The sequence below is a fragment of the Micrasema longulum genome, unplaced genomic scaffold, assembly GCF_059751315.1.
Source record: "Micrasema longulum isolate JH-2025_06_02 unplaced genomic scaffold, ASM5975131v1 h1tg002090l, whole genome shotgun sequence".
NCBI lineage: Eukaryota > Metazoa > Arthropoda > Insecta > Trichoptera > Brachycentridae > Micrasema > Micrasema longulum.
The window spans coordinates 137,398-163,137 of record NW_028279257.1 but is presented as its reverse complement, the minus strand read 5'-3'; the positions used below and the strand labels follow the sequence as shown (position 1 = coordinate 163,137).

The window sequence follows — 25,740 nt, the reverse complement described above, 5'->3', positions numbered from 1 at the left end:
TTTAGAGAACAAGTGGGTTTTAAGTTTTTTTCCGAAACATCACTTCACTTTCACAGCCTCGCACCTCTGCTGGGAGAGCATTTCATGCCATAGGGCTTGCGACCGCAAGTGCGCTTTCACTAAATTTAGTGCGCTGTTTGCGTAGAGGTATAACAACTTTTCCTCTCGCCGTAGACGTAGCTGATCCAAGCGTGAGACGCCTGTCAGCTAGTTTATCTGAAATGCATAGTTCCCTTAGATATTCCGGAGCAGAGTTGTGCAGGGACTTATACATAACCCAAAGAGTTTGTATTCGACCCGCTGTGGAAAACGTAGCCAGTGTAGTTCCCGAAGTAGTGGAGTGATATGGCTGAACTTAGAGTTTCCGAAAATAAGTCTCGCTGCGGCATTCAATACAGATTGTAGGCGAGTCATTTTGTTCATTTTGTTTGTTGGCAGACCTAAGAATTCTGGGCATAGGGGAATGAAAACCATAGTTCTATGGTTATCGGTATGAAAGAGTAAGTTAAATAAAATAAAATATTTAAAAAAAACATAAAAATATTACACAAAATTTTAGTTCGATAAGTCTTTATTGAGATCCCAAATTCCTAAGTTTAGTCTAAATTTAATTATATTTTAGTAACATAAAACTTTTAAGTATAATTTTTGTTTAATAACAGAAATACCTTAAAAAATTCTTGTTTCTATCTAATTTGTGTTTTTCTATTATTGCGCCATTAAAAAAAACATTCGTTTTAAAATGGCAAAATCGTATAATTTCCTCATTTTGCGTTCGTTTTACCAGACTATAGCCTTAAGGTTCAACCTCTTGGCTGGTTGTAAGCTAAATGGCCAAACCAAAAGACGCTGGGGTTAGGTAAGGATTGGTCGGGTAAAATTAAACAATAATAATATTTTTTTAATTAACTTGATAAGTTTAGTTAAGGATTATGTTAAGAAAATAAACCTAACAAAACGAAATGAATAAATATTTAAAAAAAACGATTTTTATTGTTGAAATAAAATTTGAGAGGCTAAGCGACGTTTAGCCCTTTCGCTAAACGTTCATTCAACGAACAGCCTAGCCGTCTAATTGAGTGGCAGATATAACCATTTGGTGGTGACGTAGGTTTACAAGTCTTGCAATATTATCATGTAAACATTTTAATTTTATAAATTTTGCGATAGTAAACCAAAAAAATGAGAAATATTTATAGTCTTGTTTTTATTTATAAGATTGAATTATTGAAACCGACACTTATTTTTCATAAATGTTAGTGTAAGTGATTATATCGTGACAGATAAACCCAATTAATCATGATTTTGATTATTTTTCTGCGCAATAGTTAAAATTTGATAAAGAAATAATAATAGTCCAACTTAAACCATTCTCTGTACAACAATGGAAGGGCTAAGAAGTGTCGTTTTTATATTATTAATTGCATTTTTAAATGCAGCTGTTATCGAAGATTGTAAGTACAAATTCTATGTTTTCATTAGCTGGTATATGTATAAAGTTTAACATTCTGCCCGTATTTTAACATAATTATTTATTTAATCTATACATTAATTCATTTTATGAGGAAAAGGATTATTGTGACGGGATTAAACACTTGTATAGTTTATCTGTTTTTGTTAATTATTTATTCAGTTGAGAAATACAGTTCTTGCTTTCGTCTATTTCATCGAAACATCGTTTAAAGGTCGACTAGCCTTACTTAGCAGTTTGGTGAGGGCGCTAGTACAAGATGGACAATGTTGTCAGGTGTAGAAATAATTGCTAATTAAATGTTTTTGTTTATTTAATTTTCTTAACAAAATATTTAACTGTGACAATTTTAATGTAAATATTTTGTAAGTATTGTCTATTCATAATGAAATTCAAGAAATATTGTGGATATGTTTTTTGTGGAATTTGATTATGCCACGTCTTTCTTAGTCTTTCTCGCTTTCTGTATCCATCAATATTAACATTGTAAATCCTTTTAGTCGTTCTCTCTCCGTTCATTCGTTTGACATGTCCAAAACTACTACTTTCATAAAATTCCCGTTCACTATTATATTATTATTATATACTGTAGTAGTTTATTAATAAATATTAATTGAATTAAAAAGACAAGCGTTGTTGTGCGTTCGATTAAACGGTGTACTGCTATTTTAAAAAGTACATTTTATTGACTAGATAAAGTTTATACATTTAAAAAAAGTAATTTAATAAAACTGTTGAAACCCGAAAAAACAGAACAATATGAAATTATAAAAACTGACCAAATTAAAAAAATATTTTGCTTTTAATAAAACAAACACAAAAATACTTAATTTAAAATAATACAAAACTTGCTTAGAAAAATATAAAAATACTTTCGTACTTAATTTAACAGAAAATGAACAATTCTTTTTTATACATGAAATAAAAATAAAAAAAAATTCACTAACAAGGGTTAATTAAAATAACTATCCTGGCAGCACTTAGTAAAATAATCAAATAAAAAAGCTGTCATGGCGGCAGCTCGTCTAATTGAAATTTTAAAGGCGATTAATGGCCCTTTCTCCAACTTTTCTGCTTCACAATATTGTAAAACTGCGTAAACAATTGTTCTTACATCAACACGCACTACCTCTGATGATCGCGACATATTATTTAATGAATAATAGGAAGTAAATAAAGAAATCACGCACAATGTTTCACGCCGAACGACTGTTTGCAACTAAGTTGCAAGGTACGGGGAGCGGTAAGGTGTGCAAGGGGTGTAAGAGATTTTAGTTATAAAATTAGTTAACTGCCACGCAAAGCTGGTCGACCTCTAGTAAGCATGATTATATCCTTTTCAATATTTCCATACAAAATGCCATACTCGCAGTGAAAGGGGAAATGGAAGCTGCAGAGTTATTTTTTAGATTAATAATATTTGTTACAATGCTTTAATCAAAATCATTGTACACAAACGGCTGGATTTCACCCCCTCGGGAGTCATCACGATTAAAAAATTACAACAGGGATAAGAATATTAGTCAATATATTTATAAAAGTAATATTAAGTCACTAAAGAAAATAAATGAATATTACAATGCCGGTCTCAAAGAGTGGATAAACCAGGTAATATGTTTATTCTGTAAATATCTACTCAAAGGGATTTTAATCTTTGTTGAAATATTTGTCGATCTATTACCTAAATACGTATGTAGTAGATAAAGATATTTAATTTTTTTGTTAATAAGCCATGATGTTTTTCTTGTATTTGCCTCATAATCAATCAATCATAATAATCTAATTTTTGAGTATCATTTTGGATATCCTAAGGTTATTTTTTTTAATGGAACATGTATCTGTCTTATAGCGTTGATCTTAAGCTAGGGTTTCCTAGGACAGCGGTGCCCGTATTTTAACGGCCGTAGTGAACGGTGATGCGGTAGACAGCCGTCGTAACGTCGACTAGAGAGTAGTTTCTAAGGGAAACGGTGTTAAATTGTGTTGATAACATCGTTTTCCTAAGAAACCACACTCTAGTCACCGTTACGACGGCTGTCCACTGCATCATCGTTCACTACGGCCGTTAAAATACGGGCACCGCTTTCCTAGGAAACCCTAGCTTTAGAGTGAAAGAGTTTTAACATTGAACTTACGTCGAACTTCTCGAAACTGTTCACCCAGTTTATTTCATTTATGTCTGAGTTTAATTTATCATAGTCTGCTTAAAAAAGTTGTCATGTTTTTTTAAATTTTTTATTTTTTATTTATTTTTATTTTTATTTACAATTTTAAAAAACCCGTTAGGGTTACATTAGAAATTTAATATTGTCTAGTCATTTTATGTCTCGTCTAGTCTAGTTAGTTCAGTCATCATGTGCTTTTTCAGATTGATTTTAAATTTGTCTCCAGTAAAAGTTGTCAAGTAGTAAGGTAAGTCGTTGTAGTGTTTAAGTCCATTATGTAGTATTTTTTACTGTCCTGTGCTTGTCTTTGCTTTTTCAATATGATAGTGTTGTTGTTGTCTGGTGTTATATTTGTGTATGTCAGCATTTTCGACTAATATTATGTCGTCGTCTTGTATGTTTTCCAGTGTTATTTTGTGCACAATTTTTAAAGTCTCAATTTTAGTCAAGTAGTTTTTGTCAAACTGGTGTGTTTTTTGTACAGTTCAGTCGTAGAAGTTAGGGAGGGTAGGTTGTATGTTAGTTTAAGAATTTTATTTTGTTGTCTTTGTATTCTTGTTATGTCTGTCTTGTTACCAGTTCCCCAGAAGGCGATCATGTAACTCAATTTACTTTTGACATAGGCTTCGTACATCATATTTTTTTCCTTTCTTGGTATAAAATCTTTAATTTTGTAGAAGAGCTCCATGTAGTGATGCCATTACTTTAGTGAGTCTGTCTATGTGTTTTGTCCATTTTAATTGTCTGTCCATTGTGAGTCCTAGGTAAGTCACATGTTAGAACATGTGAGAGAACAAGAACTAGAGTTCTTTAAGAGTTTCGTTGTTTATTTTTATGTTCATGTTATGGTTCTTCTTTTGTGTTTCGAAATGTATTATATTGCATTTCTTGGCATTTAGTGTTAAGAAGTTTTTGTTTGTCCATTCTAATAGTTTTTGCACGTCATTGTTGATGGTTTTAGTCATTTCAATGTCATTTTTGTTTTCATATAAAATTCCTAAGTCGTCCGCATAGATTGTTTTTTTCCCATTATGTCACTGTGTATTATGTCGTTAATGTATATTATATAAAACAATGGTCCTAATATTGATCCCTGAGGTACTCCGAATTGCATTGTTGTTATTTCACTTTTGTGTTCTTCAATTTTCGTAAACTATTTTCTTCCTTGTAGATAGTTTTTAAATATTTTGAGAGCTTGTCCCTTAACTCCTGTATGTTGTAGTTTATCTAGAAGGGTATCTATGTGGACTGTGTCAAATGCCTTCTTAAAGTCAAGTATGAGTGCAGTCACTGTATTTCCTTTATCAATTTTGGTTTGTATAAAGTTGCAAACTGATGTCATTGCGGTGGAGGTTATATTTTAGTTTTAGTTTAACAACAAACGCGTGACGGACGGTTTGCGCTTGCAATTTCCCGACCTGCGTACCCACGGCCGGTTGTATTGCTGTAAAGTGTAGCTAAACTCATGGTTGATAACGATTGTAATAATCATCATCATCACCCTTCCCTCTCCGTAACAAATGGTGCATAGGACACTGCATTGGTACACCGATCGCACCGTATCTTGATCATTTTATGAAGATTTTTTAGGTAAGGTTATCAGCCTTACGCTTCAGATGCCAGTCCAGGGACCATGAAATATTCTAATTTGAAAACGACTTTTTTAATAAAAAAATAATGTCAACCATGTCGGGAATTGAGCTCGAGACCTCATGCATGGTAGGCAAACGCGCTGACCACTAACCACGAGACCAACAAAAAAAGATTGTAATAATGTAGATACATAAATTAGTATGTAGAACATATTTAAATAATTGTAAATATTAGGTAGCATAAAAAAAAATAATCTTAAGTACCCGAAAGAAATAAATAAATATTGAAATGCCGGTCTCCAAAATATGACAAACCAGGTAATTTGTTGATTCTGTTAAAACCCAATCGAAGGGATTATCATCTTTGTTGAAATATTTGTCGATCATAATTATTTTAGTAACCATATCAATTTTTAAATCAATTATTGCTGTCGTGAATTTTAAAGTTCATTTACAATAATTATTGCACACAGTAAGAAAGATATAATCTACGGATCTTAAAAGTTTTATCGGATTTTTCGGAGATCGACATTTTCATTTCAGTAGATATTATATTATCGTGATAATGATTAACAATAATGTTCATCATAATCTTATCCGCACTTGGGCCGCGACTATAAACGCTATCTTTATCGGTACATATTGAGACGGTATAAAGAAACATCGATATGTATAGATTGAGTTTTTCTACTGATATTTCTTGGTGGAACTAATAATAACTGTATTTTAAAGTGGCATGGTTGCGCGGATTACAAAGGGGTAATTATTCTTATTTTGAAATAGAGCAATCTCTTAATGTGTCTTCATTGGAGAGACTTAGAACTAAGATGGACCTTATATGCATTTTCTAAATACTTAATGCTTTAAGTTATGTCCCATATCTGTTGCAATCAATTTCTTTTCATGTTCCCAACCGTGTCACCAGAAGTCGAAATCTGCTATTTATAAAATCTTCTAAGAGCAACTTTGGTTTTTATGCCCCAATGTCCAGAATGTGTAGATTAGTCAATTCATCACGTGACTTGGAATTCTTTGAGATAGATCTGCCGGCTTTTCGTAGATCTCTTCGCGACTAAACAGTGTGGGATGAAGTTGGATTGGCATGGTTTAGCTCAAAGTTTTTGGTCTTTCGTTTTTTTTAATATATTGTATACTATTATTGTTTTGCCCTTGTTTGTCTTTGCTAAATAGTTTTATGTTCTTTTTGTTCAGTTTCTTGCATTTATGTTTCTTCATGAAACTGTTGTAATTGGCTTAGGCCGTATATATATAATAAATAAATAAATAATAAAAATACGTATATAGCTTTATTCTACTTTTATTCATAAATTTTTACAAGTGACTGGGTTTCGTCGTGACCAACATCGTCAGACTAGTGGGAGACTAAGCAAAACTGTATGTTATATACTCTGAGGTCAGCATTTGATTCAGGAAGAGGAAAACTTGTCGAAATCCGGCGCTCCCCAAACACTAGATTTGGAGATCGTGCTTTTGCCGCCGCCGGCTCCTCTGCCTGGAACCAATTGCCTTCAAACTTACGAATCATCGACAGTCCCAGTCAGTTCAGATCCCAACTAAAATCCTACTTCTTTAGACTATCATACCCTCAATTTTAAATGTGGAAATATAATATATCACTTAAGTTTAGTTAGAATGTAAGTTTAGATATACAATTGTAAAGCGCCCTTGAGGTGATTTTTACAAAAATGGCGCTGTATAAATCAGCTAAATATTATAATTATTATTATTATTATAATGGTGTGATCACAGCAGAAAGCGAAATGATGAAAGGCGAGTTTCTGGCGCCTCCAAACCAGAACTATCCAGTTAAGGGAAAGTAACCCCGACAGAAAAATCCAACAGAGAAAGCAATGGGAAACCACTCTGGTCATCTTTTCCCAGGAATGACTATGGCGAGTACATCAAATAAGCAGTTGTCCTGGCTGCGGAATACAAGAGTAGCGCAGAACCGAGATGCTTTCGCTATAGTGATCGCCCAAGTCGGGGTGAACTGACAAGGCACCGCAAAAATAAAAAAAAAACGTTACATTCTTTTTTCATTGCACTACAACAGGCCAGGAAGCCCATAATAAATAAGAATTATGATTTAATTAAGCCCTGTTTTAGTAAAATAAATTAAAAATCATAAGTACGCTGGTCATTTAACAAGCGTGTACTCCGGCTCACTGCCAATAACCGACTGATTGAACAAGTTTCTTAATTTGTTTTTGTCTCTTTCACACAAACACTGGCCAAAGAACAGCGTCTCTATCTTCCTTGCGATAAGTTCTATTTTCGTGCTCCTTTTCATACAGAAAAAAACATATTTATTTAGGTATTGGCATCACTTTCGTTCGCTTAATTAATCTAAGTAAGTAAAAATAATTTTTTGAATTTTTTGGATTTTTCCAGCATATTTATGCAAATTTTACTCTCCAAATCCAGTGTGAAAATGACAATTTGAAAATTACAACTTCATAATTTAAATAAAAAAGAGATAAATATCAAGTGCTCGTATCCTATGCAGATTCGTGTTACACCACAGCCACACAAAAATAAAATACCGTGGGGCTTCATATCGGATTCACTCATACAAAAAGCAATATTGTTTATGTCAATAAAGAGTTACTCTTTTGAAATTTTCAAATTTACGCATCGTGATTTTAATTGAATTCAACTTTCCTACTTTCACTGCTCCATTTAGTGTGTGTTTGGCAAACAATACGGAGGACCTTTGTTGGATATCGTCATCCATCCTAATGACCATATTGCAAACACGAATGGAAGCAAACCCTGTATTTACTTATATAATAATAGTCTCTATCTATATTTGTAATTTTTAAATTTAATAGCGTTAGATTAGATTATTTTATCATTATTTAAAATTTTCCCAACTCCAACGCCCTTCATAAAAGTCACCAAAAGATACATCCCATAATCATACATGTAGCACCACGGATTTAAAATTTATTATAAAACTACATTAATTTAATATTCGTAAAGACTTCAAAATTTCCGTGTTCCTCTTTTATATTTTAATAGGGGTTTAAGAAGAAAAGTGCCATCCTCAGAACGATTAAAAACGAGAGTAAGAAAGGTGAAAGATAAAGTGTGGGACGTGCAAGGATCCTTTATGAGTGGGCGTGGATGCATGGATCAAATTTTCGCGCTACGAATGCTAACGTAGAATTTTTTGGCTTTTGCCACTTTTTTCACTTTTTAGTCAGAAACTATTATGTGCATTTGTTGATTTACAAAAAGCGTATTATAAAGTAGATATAATTAAATTGTGGGGCGAGTTGGAAAAGTATGGAGTAAATAATAACTTATACGTGCGTATCATTTCTCTATGAGGAGAGTTCAGCATGTGTAAGAGTTAATGGGGAATTCACATCATGGTTTGCGATCTCAAAAAGCGTGACAGGGATGTGTAATGTCACCATGGTTGTTTAATCTATACATAGACAACTGTATGAAAGAGATATAATGTATGGGTATTGGAGCAAAAATTGATAATTTTTCAGTTGATTCAGTTCTGTTAGCAAGCACGATTTGCAATAGATATTCTCTAGGATGTACTTTGTATGCCTGGAGAGCGAATTGGTGATTTTTTATTTATTTATTGTGGATGAACGAAAGTAGGTCAAAAGTGGTTGGTTCGCCCGCGAAAAATTATCTTCAACTATACCGTCATGGTGAAGGTATGACGTCCTTAGTTCCCATCATAATCGCGGCCCAGGATCGTGACGAGTTTAGAATGGTCGCCAACCTCCGGTAGGAGCGGCAGAGAATGCATTTTCGCAGCTTTCGTCGTGTGACCGAATTTTCGTATTGCCCCAACGTCTTGCCTGTTCGGCCGTAGCTCTCCACAGGGCTGGAACAAGACAATACTGTCCTGTCTATTGTATTGTCTTAACTCATGAGACAGTGAAATATTGAGGTGTAAACAGCCCTTTAAGGCCGAAGGCATAAGCTAGCCGTTCGCCGACGCTGGGTATTTTATGTACTTCCACAATCCTGCAACCCGCCATATATTAAAAAAAATGATGCAGTTCAAACCGACGTGCGTCTAACTCTAGTCTAGTATTTTTCGAACCGACAAATTGATTATTATGTTGTTAAAATTACTTCAAAACGCCACCCAGGGCCTTGGGTCAAAACTCCAATATACATTTGTATAGAGACAGGTGGCGCCAGTGTTTCTAATTATTCCTAAAGTTAGATTGAATTAAGTGAAACATTTTATTACTTTAAAGTGGTTTTAATGCATTAAGAGTATTTTTTAAACTTATTCAAAATGAAAGGGTATTTTTTCTGTAACAGTCGCACGGAGCTTGACAAGAAAAGCTTTTTTGCTGATTTTTAAGTAAGTTCCTACATTTATTTCTCATGGGATTGAAAATATTTCAATTTGAGATTTCAATGACTGTTTATTTTAGATAACTATCTTTATAGCATGAACAATTCAATTATCAATCATATTGCTTTTGTTGGAATGATACAAAGCGATTATTACAATATCTGACTCTAAAACAAAATTTAATATTTTATTTCGACCTTATCTGGAAGAGAACTATGGATCTCAGGCATGATAGGCGAAGGCGAAAACCAATACGTTACGTGGCTGGCTTGTACCCACTCAATTTCCCTTTTCATGTTTTTTTAGAGAGTTTCGATCGGGTCAAAAACATTCGTCCTGAATTCTGCTTTTATTTTATTACATAAGCCCTACGGGCTTTTACATTTATTAGTAATACATTCAAGTGCAGCAGTGTAACATTTTATACACAAAACTGTGTTCTTCATCCTCCCGGATACGGAATTCAGAGTAAAATATTATTATACAATAATTTTCTGTCTACTGGACGAGTGTTATCGTGTCTGCTCTCAGGTAAAAATCCTTTATTAGAAAATCTGGCGTTTAAGTGCAAACATATAAAATGACATATTTGCAATACAAAATAAGTGTTTGAAATGTAAAAAAAATATATTTCTGGCAGCTTCCATTGATACCTATTCTAAAGCTACATATATTTTATATGTCGTATTTATACACCATAATAATATATAATTAAACATATTGTAATAAAAATTAAGAAATCATAAAAATAGAATACTTAAAACGTTTATTAAAAAGTTAATAAACAGTTAGAACTGCAGTACTTCATTGTGCCTAGAAATTACCTCAAGCTTAAAACTGATTCTTTAACCTTAAAAAATGATCACATTACGCTGAATTTGTGAGGAAAAGGGAAAGATAAGCATTGTGATTTTTGTTTTTTTATGGTTTCAGATGACGCCCGAATGCACCCTCCGTCTCGTCAGGTAACTGTAGGACCATCAGCTGAGCTAAAGCAGGAGTTTTGGATCAACAACGCCTTGAAAACCCTTAAAGCCAAATTGGAAGTTGTTGCCAAGAAGCCAAAACTAGCCAAAAACATTATCATGTTTCTTGGTGATGGAATGTCACTATCCACTATTGCTGCAGCCAGGACCCTAATGGGACAAAGGGATGGAAGAGTAGGAGAAAACGACAAACTGACGTTTGAAAAATTCCCGGTAACTGGATTGTCAAACGTAAGTAAAAATTTACGATCTTAATTTTTTCCACCGAAGAGTATACGACAGAAACGTTCAGGGAGGTTTCCGATTAGGGAAACAGTCACTTGGTACTAGATACACGGGTAAAATATGTGCATACTTCTAGTACAGAAATTTGCATTAAGTGGTTTGAAGTAAAGCAAAATGTATTATTTTAGAATGATTTTTTTGAATGATTTGTGTATTTGATTTGAATTTCATCGTGTCAACCGATTTCAATGCTAAATTTGTTATACAACAGTCTCAATGGATGAAAAATAAACATGGATTGGGTTGTAAGAATTGTTTCCACAGAGCTAATGTACTAAAAATCTCATTTTGCGGATACACGGACTTGTGAATTTAGTACTGGGCGACGCTGACGTGTAAAAAAAAAAATGCTTGTTTGATATATTTTTACAACACTTAATTTCACATACATACAGACTTTCACTCATACCTTCATACAAAAATACACATCCTCTCTCTCTCACCCATACCGTATATCTGTGAATGTCAGCTGTTATTGGTATTATTTTATGTTTTTTCCTAAATACTAATTTGTTTTATTTGAATAACTGTTGATATCTCTAAAAAATAAAAAAATAAAAAAAACAATGAGAGTAAAACTATTATTTTAGACATACTGCGTGAATGCTCAGGTTGCTGACTCTGCTTGTTCAGCTACTGCATATCTAGGAGGAGTCAAGGCTAATGATGGGACTATCGGTGTGGATGCTGCGGTTCCATATGGAAACTGCTCAGCCATGACAGAAGTGGAGCATCATGTCAAGTCCATTGCCACCCGAGCCCTGGAAGCAGGGAAAAGCGCTGGTAAGCATATATTTTCATTATAAATACCCACATTGCATACAGACAACAAAGACAATTTACAGACCATAAACTAAATTCACATTTTACAATACACAAAATCTTTAAAACCACAAACATAACAAACATAAAATTACAAACAAAACATAACAAACAATGCACAAATAACTGTAAAGACAACAAATATAGAATGCAAACGAATCCCACAAATCACAAACAAAATGCCCGTATGAACATTTTGTTTAACCCACTTCAAAATAAAAAGTGTGTGGGCTTTATTTATAAATCTTGTATAAAGTTAGTAAGAATAGAAACATCATTTTTATCATACTGGTGGAATAAAGATGGTATTCTCACCCTTGAAAATATACCACTATGCCTAGGCGTAACTTTAGGTCAGTGCCTCGATTATGAACGTTATCTTTATCTGTCTTTATCGAGACGGTATACTTAACTTCTATACTATCTGTATCTTACCTCGGTATGTTCTACATACTTGCTATATCGACATAGTATGATCGAAATAAGCCAACGAATGACCGCTAAAAATTCATTAACATCTAAAATAGTTCTCATTTTTATTTTAAATAGGCTTCTTTGATAGAAAGCGCCCACTTCAAAGCTTCAAAATAATGCTTATGTGAAAAAAATTTCAAAAATAAAAAAAAAACAACTTTAGAATAAGAGCATTACTAGCTAAGGAGATTCATTAAATTTTTACCATCTAGGCATTTTACTTTGTAAGTCATAAAATTATTCACTGAATTTTTTGATCAGCAATCGATAAATTTAAGCATAAACGTAATTTGATCAAGAGTGATAGAGGAACGAGTTGGTTTTGCAGACCGGCAGATGGAACTGACACATAAACATACAAATTTTTTCAGGAATTGTAACAACCACAAGAGTAACTCATGCGTCTCCTTCCGGAGCTTATGCCCACACCTCCAAGAGAGATTGGGAGTGTGATGCTGATATAGCCGTAGATGGCGAAAACCCAAAATCGTGTAGAGATATTGCATACCAATTAATCAAAAATAAGCCCGGAAACCAATTTAAGGTACAAAGTATTTTTTTTGTTGGATCTTTTATGTTTTTTATTCTTACTTAAAGATGTTATTTATTGACCGACTGGAAATTAAAACAACCAATACTATAAAGGTTTAAGAATGTTTTATTTGGGATTAACATAAGTTGTGTCAGTTTTCTCAAAACTTTAAAAATGAGCGCACAAAAGTAAAACAAAATTTTAAGGAATTTTGCTATTAAATATATTTTATTTTCTTTATGTTACTTATATTTATTTATGCTTTATTGAGTTGGTTCATAACATCTTAAGAACTAATATAAACTTGAAATAATATTAAAATTATGAAATAAAAATTAAAATTTCTCGATAATATATATATTCATAAGTACACCCCTTTTTTGGTGAGACGCCTGGAGTTTTAAGTTTGCAAAAATAATGCCATATTTGAAAAAATATTTATTTAACGTTTTGGAATTCAATTATAAACAAGTACCTACTTAAACTCAATATTTCTTTAATATTGTCAATTTTTTGTTTCTTCTAAAACGAAAGTTGAGTTTTACTATAGTTTAATTTATTAACAATTTCAGTCTAACTCTTGTTCTACTATCGATGCGTTGTTTTACCCGAGTTTTTACTTGAATGAAATATAATCACTCTTTTTATTCCAAATCTCAAAAATGGAATATTATGTTTTATTCGTTTTTTACACATTGTTACACTGTGGAATATGACTTTGCAAACGTTCAAAAAGTGGAAAAAATTAAACCACGTGACAACATAGCATATTTAAACGCAATCAAATAATAACATCGGTCAACAGAATCTTAAAATGATAATAAAGTTTGATAATTTCATATAATAAAAACCGAAAAACAATAACAATATTTTAATATCTTATTTGAAAACGATTAGAAAAATTAAAAGACAACAAAAATACGGTTACCCAACAAGCTCTGGGCTGGTATTCCAAACGAAATTATAGCGCGGTATAGCGCGCTTTTACGCACTAAATACGCATTATAGCGCGCTGTAATACCGCGTTCGGAATACCAGCTCTGAATTATAATGTAGGCATAATATAATCATAGAATTAAGAATTGTCCAGAAGGAGCGTAAAATCATATTTGAATACATCGGACTGTTTCCAAAAAACCTTCCACTTTGCCCCACTTTCACCGCACGCATGCGCGAATTTGCCGCGTAATGTCAGATCGCGAAAAAAGTAATCAAAAAACATTTGTGTTAATAAATGTTAAATAATAAAAAATAAATAAAAACTATTTTAAATTTCCCTAAAATTTTATTGTACTCTCGGAAACATTGATTGTCACGGCAGAGTAGATAAGTAAAGGGTGATTTAATAAGAGTTATTTAATTAATGAACCATAAACTTAAAAAATAAAACAAATTTAAAACAAACTTAAATAAATTTTACTGCCACGAAATTGAACGGCCGAGGTTTGATGGAAAAATACAGTTAAATCGTTTTCAAAATGTTTTCGTTTTTTTGACGATTAAGTTAAAAAAGTCATCGTCGAACGAACTCTTCGATTTAGATTGCGCATTGATAAGCATAGTCCATTCCGTATTTGGAAATAAAACAATACTGAGAGAGGTGAGTAAATAAAGATAACCGGTGAACATTAAAAAATGACAACATCTTCATTATTATACTATTAACGTTTAACTCTCCAACACTGGCGGGTTGAATTTTTAACTAACGTTTAAAGAGTTGTACTGTCGGGTCCGCTAGTGTATGTATATATATATGTAAATTTGTGTTCACATGTATGTATATATGTGTGAGTATGTATGCATAACGGTGTGGGCCGATGATGTACGAATTTATTTATTTTTTTAGACATCAAAGTGAAAGGGGTCTAAAATGTTGCATTTTGGATCACATTTAACGTAAAAAATATTTAAAAAAATATTCCATACTACTTTGGCCCTCAACCGATATTTGAAGTTTATCACTGTCTGAACATTTTGTTAATTATCAATATTGATAAAATTATTTTTGGTTAGTAAAGAACTAAGTCACATTAAAAATTCGAACACGTTTTGGAACTACCGAAATGCAAAAAGTTTACACTCCGCGGAACTGATTTCGTTGAGCGCCTGGCTAATATTGACAAAAACAATATAACTTATTTATCACAAAACAAAGTGCAACTCACGCCCTTAGGTGCTTATTTGATAAGGTTTGATGCACATTATAAAATTAATTTGGACTTATTGACTTACTTAAATACTAAATGACAGCCGGTGTACCCCAAAAACCTACTTTTTTCAAAAAATTCAAGCTCTAGTTGAGGACCAAAAGTATTATCAAATATATTTTTAGTAATCTAAAAGGCAATTTTTTAGACCCATCTAATTTCCAAAATATGGAAAAAAAATATCTGCCTACCCTAGTGTGTATGTATGTGTGTGTATTTATGTGTGTAAATATATTAAATATCTTTCTGTATATCCCTTAACCTATGTGGATATATTTCCTTATTTTTAATTATTATTGTTTCTTTTAGATTTTCTTACGTTATTCTTACGTTGATCTAATGTTACTCTGTTGCACTTGAATGTATTACTAATAAATGTAAAAAAACCGCAGGGCGTTTAAATAAATAAATAAAATAAAAGTGAGAAAAAAGCGCGCCATAAGTCATCAAAAACATCAAATCAAATTCGCATCAACTGATATAACCTTTAGTCTACTTATCTTACCTTCCAGCCACACCTACATTGATTATTTTTTTATATTATATTATCTCGTTTAATCTGTTTTTTCCGAGATTGCTAGAATATTTATTTTATTTATAGTCTACTGGAAGGCAACCCTTCAATAATTGTCTGGGACCAATTTTGTATTTATGAAGATTGTATTTGGTTGATGACTACTCAGCTAGCATTCCGTACTAAGTGGGTTAGCATCTATTAGCATCTACATGCGTAAGAAAAGCAAGAACTTTTAAAAATGTAACCTAGTAAGAATGCTTGATACTGCAATAAAAGCTACGATTAGTAATTATTACAGCCTAAAATGCAGTATTTCATAAGGTTTACTTCGTTTTACTTCGTTTAACTTTGTTTTACTCGGTTTTTCGAGAAAGCTAATACTTCTTTTGAGTTTTAAGTTTTTTTTAGATTTAATTATAACACACATTATTTTATTTTTATTAAATAGTTTTTTTTTTTTTAAAGAAAAAAAAGAAATATTTGCGTTCTTATGATTTACCCAAATATTTAATTTTGAGGGCCATTTTCAACGAGTTGTAAATAACTCATTATTAGAAAACGGTATCGAGTTGGGGTAGAGTGGGATTCGAACCACGGGCCTTCGGTCCGTTTATTTATCAAATTGTAGTGAAAAAAAATTTTAAAAAGCACGAGACGTCTATTTTTACAAACAAAAATATTCAACATGATTATGTTGATTAAGCTAAAAAAATATTTTTTAAAAATCGCATTTCAGTCAGTATTTTAATCAACAATGTTTTGAGTATGTCAAAATATTTGCAGACAAGCTGGATTTCCTCCCTAGGAAGTTATTTGATCTAAACTTGTTGCAAAAGAGAAGGAAAACATTTTTCAGAAGGGAATATGGAAGTCTGGGCTCAAGACCTGGCATTAACTGACACATGACAAAGGTTTCAGCCCTTTTTTTCATGTATTAAAAAAATATTTTTTATACGTTAAACACCCAGACGGCTTCGACAATACAAAATTGTTTACATAAAAAACATAATAGAGTTTACAAATAATAATGGGTAGCAGTTATGCCGGACACTTGCGATTGAAAATTAGTCCGAAGAATCTGCGGACCAGTGAAAGAGAATAATCAGTGGTGCATTCTATATCGTTATATAGAATGCACCACTGATTATATAGAATGCAAGAACTGTACAATATATACAAGATCCCGAGCATCTCGGCACATATGAAGTTGCTTAGATTAAGATGGACCGGACAAGTACAGTTAGGGTGGGGCCATAATTTTTTTTTCCGAATCCAGAAATAAAAGGGGTCTAAAAAGATGCCTTAAGAATTATTCAGAATGCCAAAAATGTTTATAAAAATATTTGATACTACTTTTAGCCCTCAACTAGAGCTTGACGTTTTCGAAAAAGTCAATTTTTTGCGCTAAACCGGCTGTCTTTTCGTATTTCAGTAAGAAAATTAGTCCAATTAAATTTTATAATGTGCATTAAACCTTATTAAATAAGCACCCAAGGGCGTGAGTTGCACTTTATTTTATAATAAATGGGTAGCATTGTTTTCGTCAATATTAGCCAGGCGCTCAACGAAATCAGTTCCGCGGAGTGTTAACTTTTTGCATTTCGGTAGTTTAAAAAGTGTTCAAATTTATAAATTATAAAGATATATCTTTGCTAAAAAAATATAATTTTATCAATATAGATAATTAACAAAATATTCACAGTTATAAACTTCAAACCTCGGTTGAGGGACAAAAGTAGTATGGAATATATTATTTAATATATTTTTAAATTTTTTTTACATTCAATGTGATCCAAAATGCAACTTTTGAGACGCCTTTCACTTTGATGATCATTGGCCCACTCTTATGTAAAGCAAATGCTTGATTCACGGGTCTCTAGAAGGTTAATAAGCGGACACCCGAATAGAAGCAGATTAACTGGAAGACCCAGGCTGAGATGAGGGGATGAAGTGAAAAAAGATGCAGTCTAGAATCTCCAGTTGTCAAATTGGAAGACGGCGGCTGAAGACAGACAGAGTAAGGGGCAGGAGGCCAAAGCTCAATATGGGCGGTAAAGCCATCGGAGAGAGAGTTATGCCTTTTAAACAAAGGTTATAAACTCTTCTATAAAAATGTAAAGTAAATAAAAACACGTTTAAACAGATACAATAGAAGTCATTCAAATGTGTGAATTTAGGTGTTACACAAAGCGTGAATCAATAACTGATCACAAAAGTTAACAGATGGAAGAGTTGAGGAAATGTGGATGTTCAAACATGGGCAGAATGGTGAATGTTACACAGATTATATATAGTTGGATAATTTATAAAGCGCCATTTTTGTGAAAATCCCAGCCCGCCTTGCAGCTACATAGCACATGGACGGTTGGGATACTAGTTCCTCGTTTTAGACAGTGTGTAAAGTGACCACTTAAACCAGCCAATGACAGCTTTGTAAATGCCTAGGCTTTCATACTACCTTCTTAAAAATGTTTTCCCCCTCTGTTGCAGCAATTAGGTATTTTAATAATTTGTGGACTAAAAACTTAATGTTATTGAATAGGTCTGGTTGCCGCAGCGACAACAGAATTGGATACGCTTTCAGCCAATAAAATGCTGAATGCGAATCAATACATAATTCGAAAACGACAATATGTAAGTTGCGGCAATTGAGGATCTGTACGGAAGTGGTATATTATGCACTTGTACAGTCATCGCTTTCCTATGGAATAATTGGATGGGGGGAAACTTACAACAATCACATTAAACCATTAGAAACTGTTCAGAAATTTATATTATAAATAATGCTTCACAAAAATCGCACTTTTCCCTCTTTCCAATTATTTCAAGAAGCTAAACTTTTAGACGTAAGACAAATATATTGTTTTCAATGTTTAAAATATATTTTTAAGAACCAAAATTTATTTACAAGTAATTCAAATAGATCAAGTCAAAGAAGAAATCGTGTGTTAGAAATACCGCATTGTAAAACGAGGCTCGCACAGAGACATGCATATTTTATAGGCCCAAAAATTCTTAATTCTTTTTTACTGATAATATTTCATCGATTCCAAACTTTCAAAATTTCCACTCTTTTAAAAAACATGCACTATCCTGGATTCAAACTAAAGATATGAACTCTTTTTTTCAATTATTTTTTTTTTGCCCTTTTAAAATTAGGAATATTTTTGTGTTTTTTAAAAATATTTTGTTTTCCATTTTAATTACTATAAAAAAACCATATTATCTTTTACAGAATATGTTATTTTTTCTTTCTTATGTTATACGAGTACAAAAATATTATAACTGCCCATTATTTATTATAGGCGCAAAAATTCAATAACATTTTCTTGTATACCCACGGACAGGCCATGTCTTTGTAGGATTTTTTTGTTTACTATTTTTCTATTAATATGTATTTGATTGCTATGTAATTATGCTTTATTTTTTTAATACTCTGTTTTATTGTGTTTATTGTAAAAAACAAAACAAAAAATTTAAAAAAGTGAAGATCATGTGAACTGCCGTCAAATGCCATTATTAGTTAAAAACACATAAAAATTGACATTCATCCTTTATACGTGAAAAACAAAAATCACAAAACATTATCATGATACAAGACTAGACGTACATTCAATCAATCTAAGACACCACAATCTTAATGTAGATAACAACAAAAAAAGCCATTCAGGATTAACAGACCTCAAGCATATACGTTGTAATTGCTCTAACCAGTATTACTTGAGGCAGGCTAAGTATCTCCCCTCGGTTTTTTTTTTATTTGCCCAGGGTTGAGGTTAACTTTCACACACTGTATTTTTCAGACCACCCGGAGACGGATTAATTAAGATGCATTTAACTTACAGGTGATTCTCGGGGGAGGTCGCGGCAAGTTTCTTCCTTTAGATAAAGGCGGCGAGAGATTGGACTCGATGGACCTGATTCTGGAGTGGAAGGAAGACAAGAAGAACGCGACAGGTTCTTACATGTACGTTGATGATAAAAAGTCCCTCCAGGATGCCGTAGTCAACAAAACCGACCATCTTTTTGGACTCTTCCAAAAAAGCCACATGGACTATAATCTTTTGGCGAATGAGACTCAGCCTTCCTTAGCAGAAATGACCGAAGCAGCAATCAAGACCTTGTCCAAAAATGAAAAAGGATTTTTCTTGTTTGTCGAAGGTTGGTGAACTATACAGATAGAAGTGTGTTTTATTTTTATTCCAATTTTTACGACGTATGTTTAAAATATGTGGCATCATAATGTTCAAAAAGAACTGGGAATGCGGGTAGGAATAGCAGGCGCCACATTTGACAGTATTAATGTTGTCTGAAGATCAAATATTCACTCAGTGAAAACCAAAAACCACCTATATAACGCCTGCATAACACCTATTCTCCTCTACGGATGCGAATTGTGGTACTTCACTAGGGCCCAAAACATTAAAATTCTGAGTTTTGAGAATATATGTCTTAGAAGAATCTTGGGTGTGCGGAGGTTGGACTTTGTGAGGAATGAAGTAATAAGAAAACGGATGTAGCAAACTTCGGTGACAATTATCATCAAGCGGAGGCGATACGGTTGGCTTGGCCATGTGCTGCGGATGCGTCCTGAAAGCCTTAACTACGCTTGCCTACTTTACAAGGCATCAGGTCTTCTACGTCCTGGACGTCCTCGGCCGACTGTTTGTCGGCAGTTCTTGTCAGAACTACGAGACGCGAACCTGACTTGGGAGGATGCACAGGAGCTTGCAATCGACAGAGATGCTCGGAGGATCTTTGTGGGCACCATGTGCTCAAACTAGGGAACTGACATGGAATAATGAATAATAATGAATGAATGTTAATCTAGAGTATTACCAAAGTCAGCATTGTTGTGTAGTGGTCAGCGCGCTTATCTACCATGCTCTCGAGTTCGATTCCCGACATGGTTGATATGAAATATTTATTTGAAAAGGTGTTTTTCATTAGAATATTTCATAGTCCCTGGATTGGCTACTGAAGCGTAAGACCGCTGATTTTACTTTCATATAACAAAATGATCAAGAAACGCAACCATTGTTGTATCAATGCAGTTTCTTATGCACCATTAGGTCTGGAAATGGAATCGTGATTAGCAAAATACTAACAGTGCAAACAATAGCCATTCTACTTCTTTCTGTGCCATATCAGGTCCCTCCTGGAGTAGGCATCCTTGTGCTGCGTTTACAAGAACAGCTCCTCAACCCTGCGCATTTCCGTCTCGGGTGTTCCTGAATCAGAACATCTGTAGCCTTTTAACTTCACGCTTCCTCTCGATCTTTATTTTCATAATTAGCTATAGAAGCGCACATTTGCTTCTGCGTATGATGTGGCCGCGATAGGCGAGTTTTTTCTGCTTTTTTGAGGACAGTAGTTACAGTATTGTACGAATCAAAGGAATAAGAGTTATTTTTGACATTTTTTACGTAAAGCAACACTCACATGTCAATTTGACTTATGAGTGTTGCTATACATATTTAGTTACTATATTTTGGATAAGATTATAACCTTAAGTAAACATACATTAATGACTCAAGAAGAAGATTGCAAATTAATGTTTTGTGAGTTAGGAAGCAGTCAGCAAGATTATTAAGCAAAAAAGAGAAACAGGGTTTGTTGAAGCAAAGAGAATTGGGAAACGTGGAAGAAACCGGAAAACTAGTGTCCGAGATTAAACTTACATCAGAAAAAGTAAGTTAAACCTCAGAAAAACAAGGTACGAAATTCAACGAGATGGTGCAGTCACTGAGGTGATGATGCATGACTCAACAGTACGAAGTAGACTCATTGAATCTGGAAGAAAAGCAATTCGACCCAGGAGAAAAAACTCCTGACGGCAGGTATGATGAAGCAAAGGTTCATTTGGGTTAGAAAATATACCAAATGGACTCTAGAAGACTGGAAGAAGGTGCTGTTTTCATATGAGACCGACTTGCTTGTGCAGGGATATCGCACAATTTTTTAAGAAAAAGTGGGGATGAATAACTTACTGTTGCTCATACTGACGGTGAAATATCCTGTGAAGAAGATGTTTTGGGCTGCTTTTCGTATATGAGGACCGGATCTTTGATACCAATAGAACGAATGATAAATAGCCTAAAGTATAATGCTCTATTGGAGCAGCACTTGAGTACAGAACTAAGTAAATGTTATCTTAATGGTGGGGTTGTATTTCAACAGGACTTACCTCCTTGTTACGTACGCGAAGTTTATGCTTAAGTATTTCAGTGATAAAAAAATAAATATTTAAACTGGCCTGGAAATTCACCTGACCTTAACCTTATAGGAAAATGGTGGGCGATATGTCAATCTAGGATATAAAAATTGAACTGCACAGCCAAGATAAAGATGATTAAAGCTGTTATTCGGTTGTGGTTTTGAGATGACAAAATAAAAGGAAATTGCCAAGGTTTAATAAATTCCATGCCAAAATGTGTTTCGGCTGTTATAAAAGCAAAAAAAGGACATACATCCCATTAAATAAAAAATGATTTTTGATTGTACGTCACCTGCAACACAAAATATTAATAAAAAGCGCACTGGTTCGTCTCAGCACATCCGCATTGGTTACTTAATCATTATGATCTTAAGAAAACAACAAATTGATTTAAAAAATCTGTTCGTTTATTTTAATTATTGCATATTGCATTATTAAATTATTTTTAAAAAATTACCATGAAATGTTTGCGTTCTTTTGATTTACCCAAACATTTCGATTTCACGGCCATTTTCAACAAGTTAAAAATAATTCAGTTTAAAAAAAAATGGAAATCAAGTTATGGTAGAGCGGGAATCGAAGCTCAGGCCTTTGATCCGTAAGTCTGTGACACTAGCCGCAGGACCGCAACCCGGTTTTAGTAGTTATTTCTACATGAAATTGAATATTATTTAAATACTTTTAGGTGGAAGAATCGACCATGCACATCATGAAACGAGAGGACGATTAGCGTTGGATGAGACCATCGAGTTTTCGCATGCCGTACATATGGCGTTAAACTTAACGAACTCCGATGATACACTCATAGTTGTAACGTCAGATCACAGTCACACGATGACAATAAGTGGGTATCCAAGCAGAGGAAATGATATTCTAGGAGTCTCAGACCTTGATGAAGCCTCTGATAAACTTAAATATCTTACAATTAGTTATGCCAATGGCCCAGGATACAGGAAAGAATTGTCAGAAGGAGGAACAATAAAACGCGACGATGTAACAAAAGATCCCAAATTTATTGCCAGTGAGTATTTTTTTTTCAGGTTTAAAGGAATATATTTAATGACTTTTTTGGTCTAATAAAGACTTTCATGTCTAAAATCTCCCACTTTTTGCTTCTTATATGATCAAATCTGTAGGCTAAAATATCCCACATTTTCGGTATATTTTCGAAGGTGGATAAATCCATTTTGTATTGTAATTACCTATTCGACTCTTTCAGTTTCAGTGCTGTAGAGCAGCGTTTATTTTATAATCAAAAAATACATATAAGAATTCGTTACTCACTAAGTCTAAAGACTTTTCAGTGGGACAATTTTTTTTATGACAGGTTTATATTACATTTATTTAATTTATATTTTACAAATTTATTTATAAACAGGCACTATAAAGTATTTAGAAGATACTTTATAGTCATTTGAAGATCTTTCATGTTAATGATGGTTAGTGGGAGATCATTGAACAATCTTGGAACAACGCAATTTCATGTTCGCTCTCCGAATTAATTTGTAATTCGGGGAACAAACAGGGAGCCCTTAGTTTTTAATCTAGTGTTGGGAGTGTGGGCAAACTTTGTTTTGGCTATTTTATCTCTCAACGGAGGTAACTAAGATATTGGATTTAATTAAAACATAACATATAGAATGGACTTTAAAAAAAGTCTTGATTAATTTATTTTTACAATCAATGCTTTTATTTAACAGAGGACCCCACCTTCTTGTTCCCTGGAACAGTGCCGCTGTCATCAGAGACTCATGGAGGAGAAGACGTCGGCGTATTCGCTTACGGACCCTGGGAAGAACTGTTCACTGGAAGTTACGAGCAAAACTTGATACCTCACATGATGGCATACGCCTCATGTCTTGATGAGAAGATGTATGATTGCTCTTCAGCAAGTTCAATGGCTGTTCTTCCGATCGCTGCTATCTTTGGAATTATAAACATTCTTAGATTGCTGTAACATACAATAAAACCTAGTTATTCTTGTGTTTATATAATTAATAGCATATTAAAATAAATTATAGGGAACTTGATTTTGGACTGAGAAAAATACATTTGCCTAATTAGCATCTAATTGTGTTTTTTATGTAAAACTTTCTTTCCTTAAACTTAAAATAGTTTTTAATACAAATTTCGAAATAGTCTTGAATACAAATTTTGTTACAGTCTTGCATATATAATAAATTTTGTATGTTTATTGTATGTTTATTTCACATTATCTTGCATGTTTATTTCACATTATCTTGCATGTTTATTTCACATTATCTTGCATGTTTATTTCACATTATCTTGCACGTTTATTTCACATTATAAACAATAATAAGTAATAAAAATAATGTGACCCGGGGTTACCTTTGCTGAGGACACTTAAAAATATACTTTTTTTGTAAATAAAAATATACAAAGAAGTTAAAATATACAGAGAGAAATAAAAAAAATGTTAAAACAGTATTAAACACAATGCATTTATTTATTTATTCATTTTATTTTTACACCACAACAGGCCAAGAGGCCCAACTACAGTGGTGAATTATATCACAAAATACCCAGGCTTGAGATTAATCACATTAAACTTTTGTGTTTTCATTGGGATCGAACTCGGAACCTTCCGTGTGCGAGTTAAGCGTCTTGACCACTACACCACGGAGTGTGTTGTGTTTTTTTTATACTTTGTTGGCCTCGTGGCGTAATGGTCTGCGCGTTTGCCTACCATGCAAGAGGTCTCGGGTTCGATTCCCGACATGGTGGATACGAAATATATATTTACTAGGTTGTATTCACACAAGAATATTTCATGGTCTGTGGACTGGTACCTGAAGCGTTATATTGATCATCTTATTTACATCTCACAAAAATGATCAAGAAACGCTGCGATTGGTGTATCAATGTATTGCCCTATGTACCATGAGGTGCAGAAAGGGAATTATGATAATGATTTATGTTTATATTTTGGTATACCTAATATTGTAAAACGTACAAAAAAAAACAAAAAAAACATGACATAAACTATACGTTTGTGTAGCAATATTGGCTTGGGCGATGTAGCTAAATTCGTGGTTGATAATAATATGATGTTTTTTGTCCGTATGAGCGACTCTATTTCCTAGTGGCGTATTATTACCTTGCGATTGTAATAATCATCATCATCACCATTCCATTTCCGTAAGGAATGGTGTATAGGGCACTGCATCGGTACACAAATCGCAGCGTATGAGATGCTAGTCCAGGCACCATGAAATATTCTAATTTGAAAACAACTGTTGAAATTTAAAAAAAAAATGTCAACAATGAGCTTGAGACCTCATGCATGGTAGGAAAACGCGCTGACCACTAGACCACGAGACCCACAAAAAAATATTGTAATAATGTAGATGTATAAATTTGTATGTAGTGCATATTTAAATAATTGTAAATATTTGGTTGCATAAAAAAATGTAATCTTTAGTAACTAAAGGAAAAAAATAAATATTAAAATGCCGGTCTTCAAAATATGACAGACCAGGTAATTTGTTTATTCTGTTAATACCTCCTCGGAGGGATTATCATCTTTGTTGAAATATCTGTCGATCTTAATTATTTTACTTACCATATAAATTTTTAAATCAATTATTGCTGTCGTGAATTTAAAGTTTCAGTTACAATAATTGCACACAGTAAGAAATTTATAATCTTTGGATCCTGAGAGTTTTATCGGATTTTTCGAAGATCAGCATTTTTATTTTAATAGATATTACTTTATCTAATTTCTGAGTAACAAAGTTAATGATGATAATGATTGAAAATACTAAATTATTATGAAAATAAAACTTTGTTATTAGTGTCACACAATTTTTATTATTTTACAAGAACACTACTTCAGTTTCGGGAGAGCTCTCCTCCCATCGACGGGTGATATAAAACTGATATTCGTTTATGAATGTTGATAAATCTCAAGTGATGGTTTTTGAAAGGGATGAAAATATAACTAAATGTGAGATGAACGGAGATACTCCAAATCAGGTAGAAGAATTTGTGTATCTGGGAAGTATGTTTACTAGGGATGGAAAGACCGAGAAAGATTTTGAAAGGAGGGTGAGTGCCGGGAACAGGGTGAACGGTGCACAGAAATCTAGTTT

General features: G+C 33.2%; 1 protein-coding gene across 2 annotated transcripts; it reads left to right on the top strand.

Moving 5' to 3' along the window:
* The first annotated feature begins 1,371 nt into the window (after window positions 1–1,371).
* On the top strand, window positions 1,372–24,683 carry LOC148273070 (membrane-bound alkaline phosphatase-like). 2 transcript variants are annotated; one of them, XM_088239193.1, is made up of 7 exons: window positions 1,372–1,454; window positions 10,522–10,805; window positions 11,450–11,642; window positions 12,527–12,699; window positions 19,257–19,572; window positions 22,314–22,649; window positions 23,329–24,683. In XM_088239193.1, exons 1-7 carry the CDS (start codon window positions 1,385–1,387, stop codon window positions 23,583–23,585), a joined length of 1,629 nt encoding a protein of 542 aa, XP_088095319.1. In that variant the 5' UTR covers window positions 1,372–1,384; the 3' UTR covers window positions 23,586–24,683. The 2 variants fall into 2 exon arrangements, with proteins under 2 accessions (XP_088095319.1, XP_088095320.1); XM_088239194.1 differs by lacking the exon at window positions 1,372–1,454 and adding an exon at window positions 5,883–5,987.
* The last annotated feature ends 1,057 nt before the right edge of the window (window positions 24,684–25,740 follow it).

Excerpts from the sequence above, each read along its gene's own strand:
- LOC148273070 (XM_088239193.1), top strand. The coding sequence starts at position 1,385 with ATGGAAGGGCTAAGAAGTGTCGTTTTTATATTATTAATTGCATTTTTA. Across the intron at positions 11,643-12,526 it reads GGAAGCAGGGAAAAGCGCTG|GAATTGTAACAACCACAAGA; the intron begins GTAAGCATATAT and ends AAATTTTTTCAG. Across the intron at positions 22,650-23,328 it reads AGATCCCAAATTTATTGCCA|AGGACCCCACCTTCTTGTTC; the intron begins GTGAGTATTTTT and ends TTTATTTAACAG.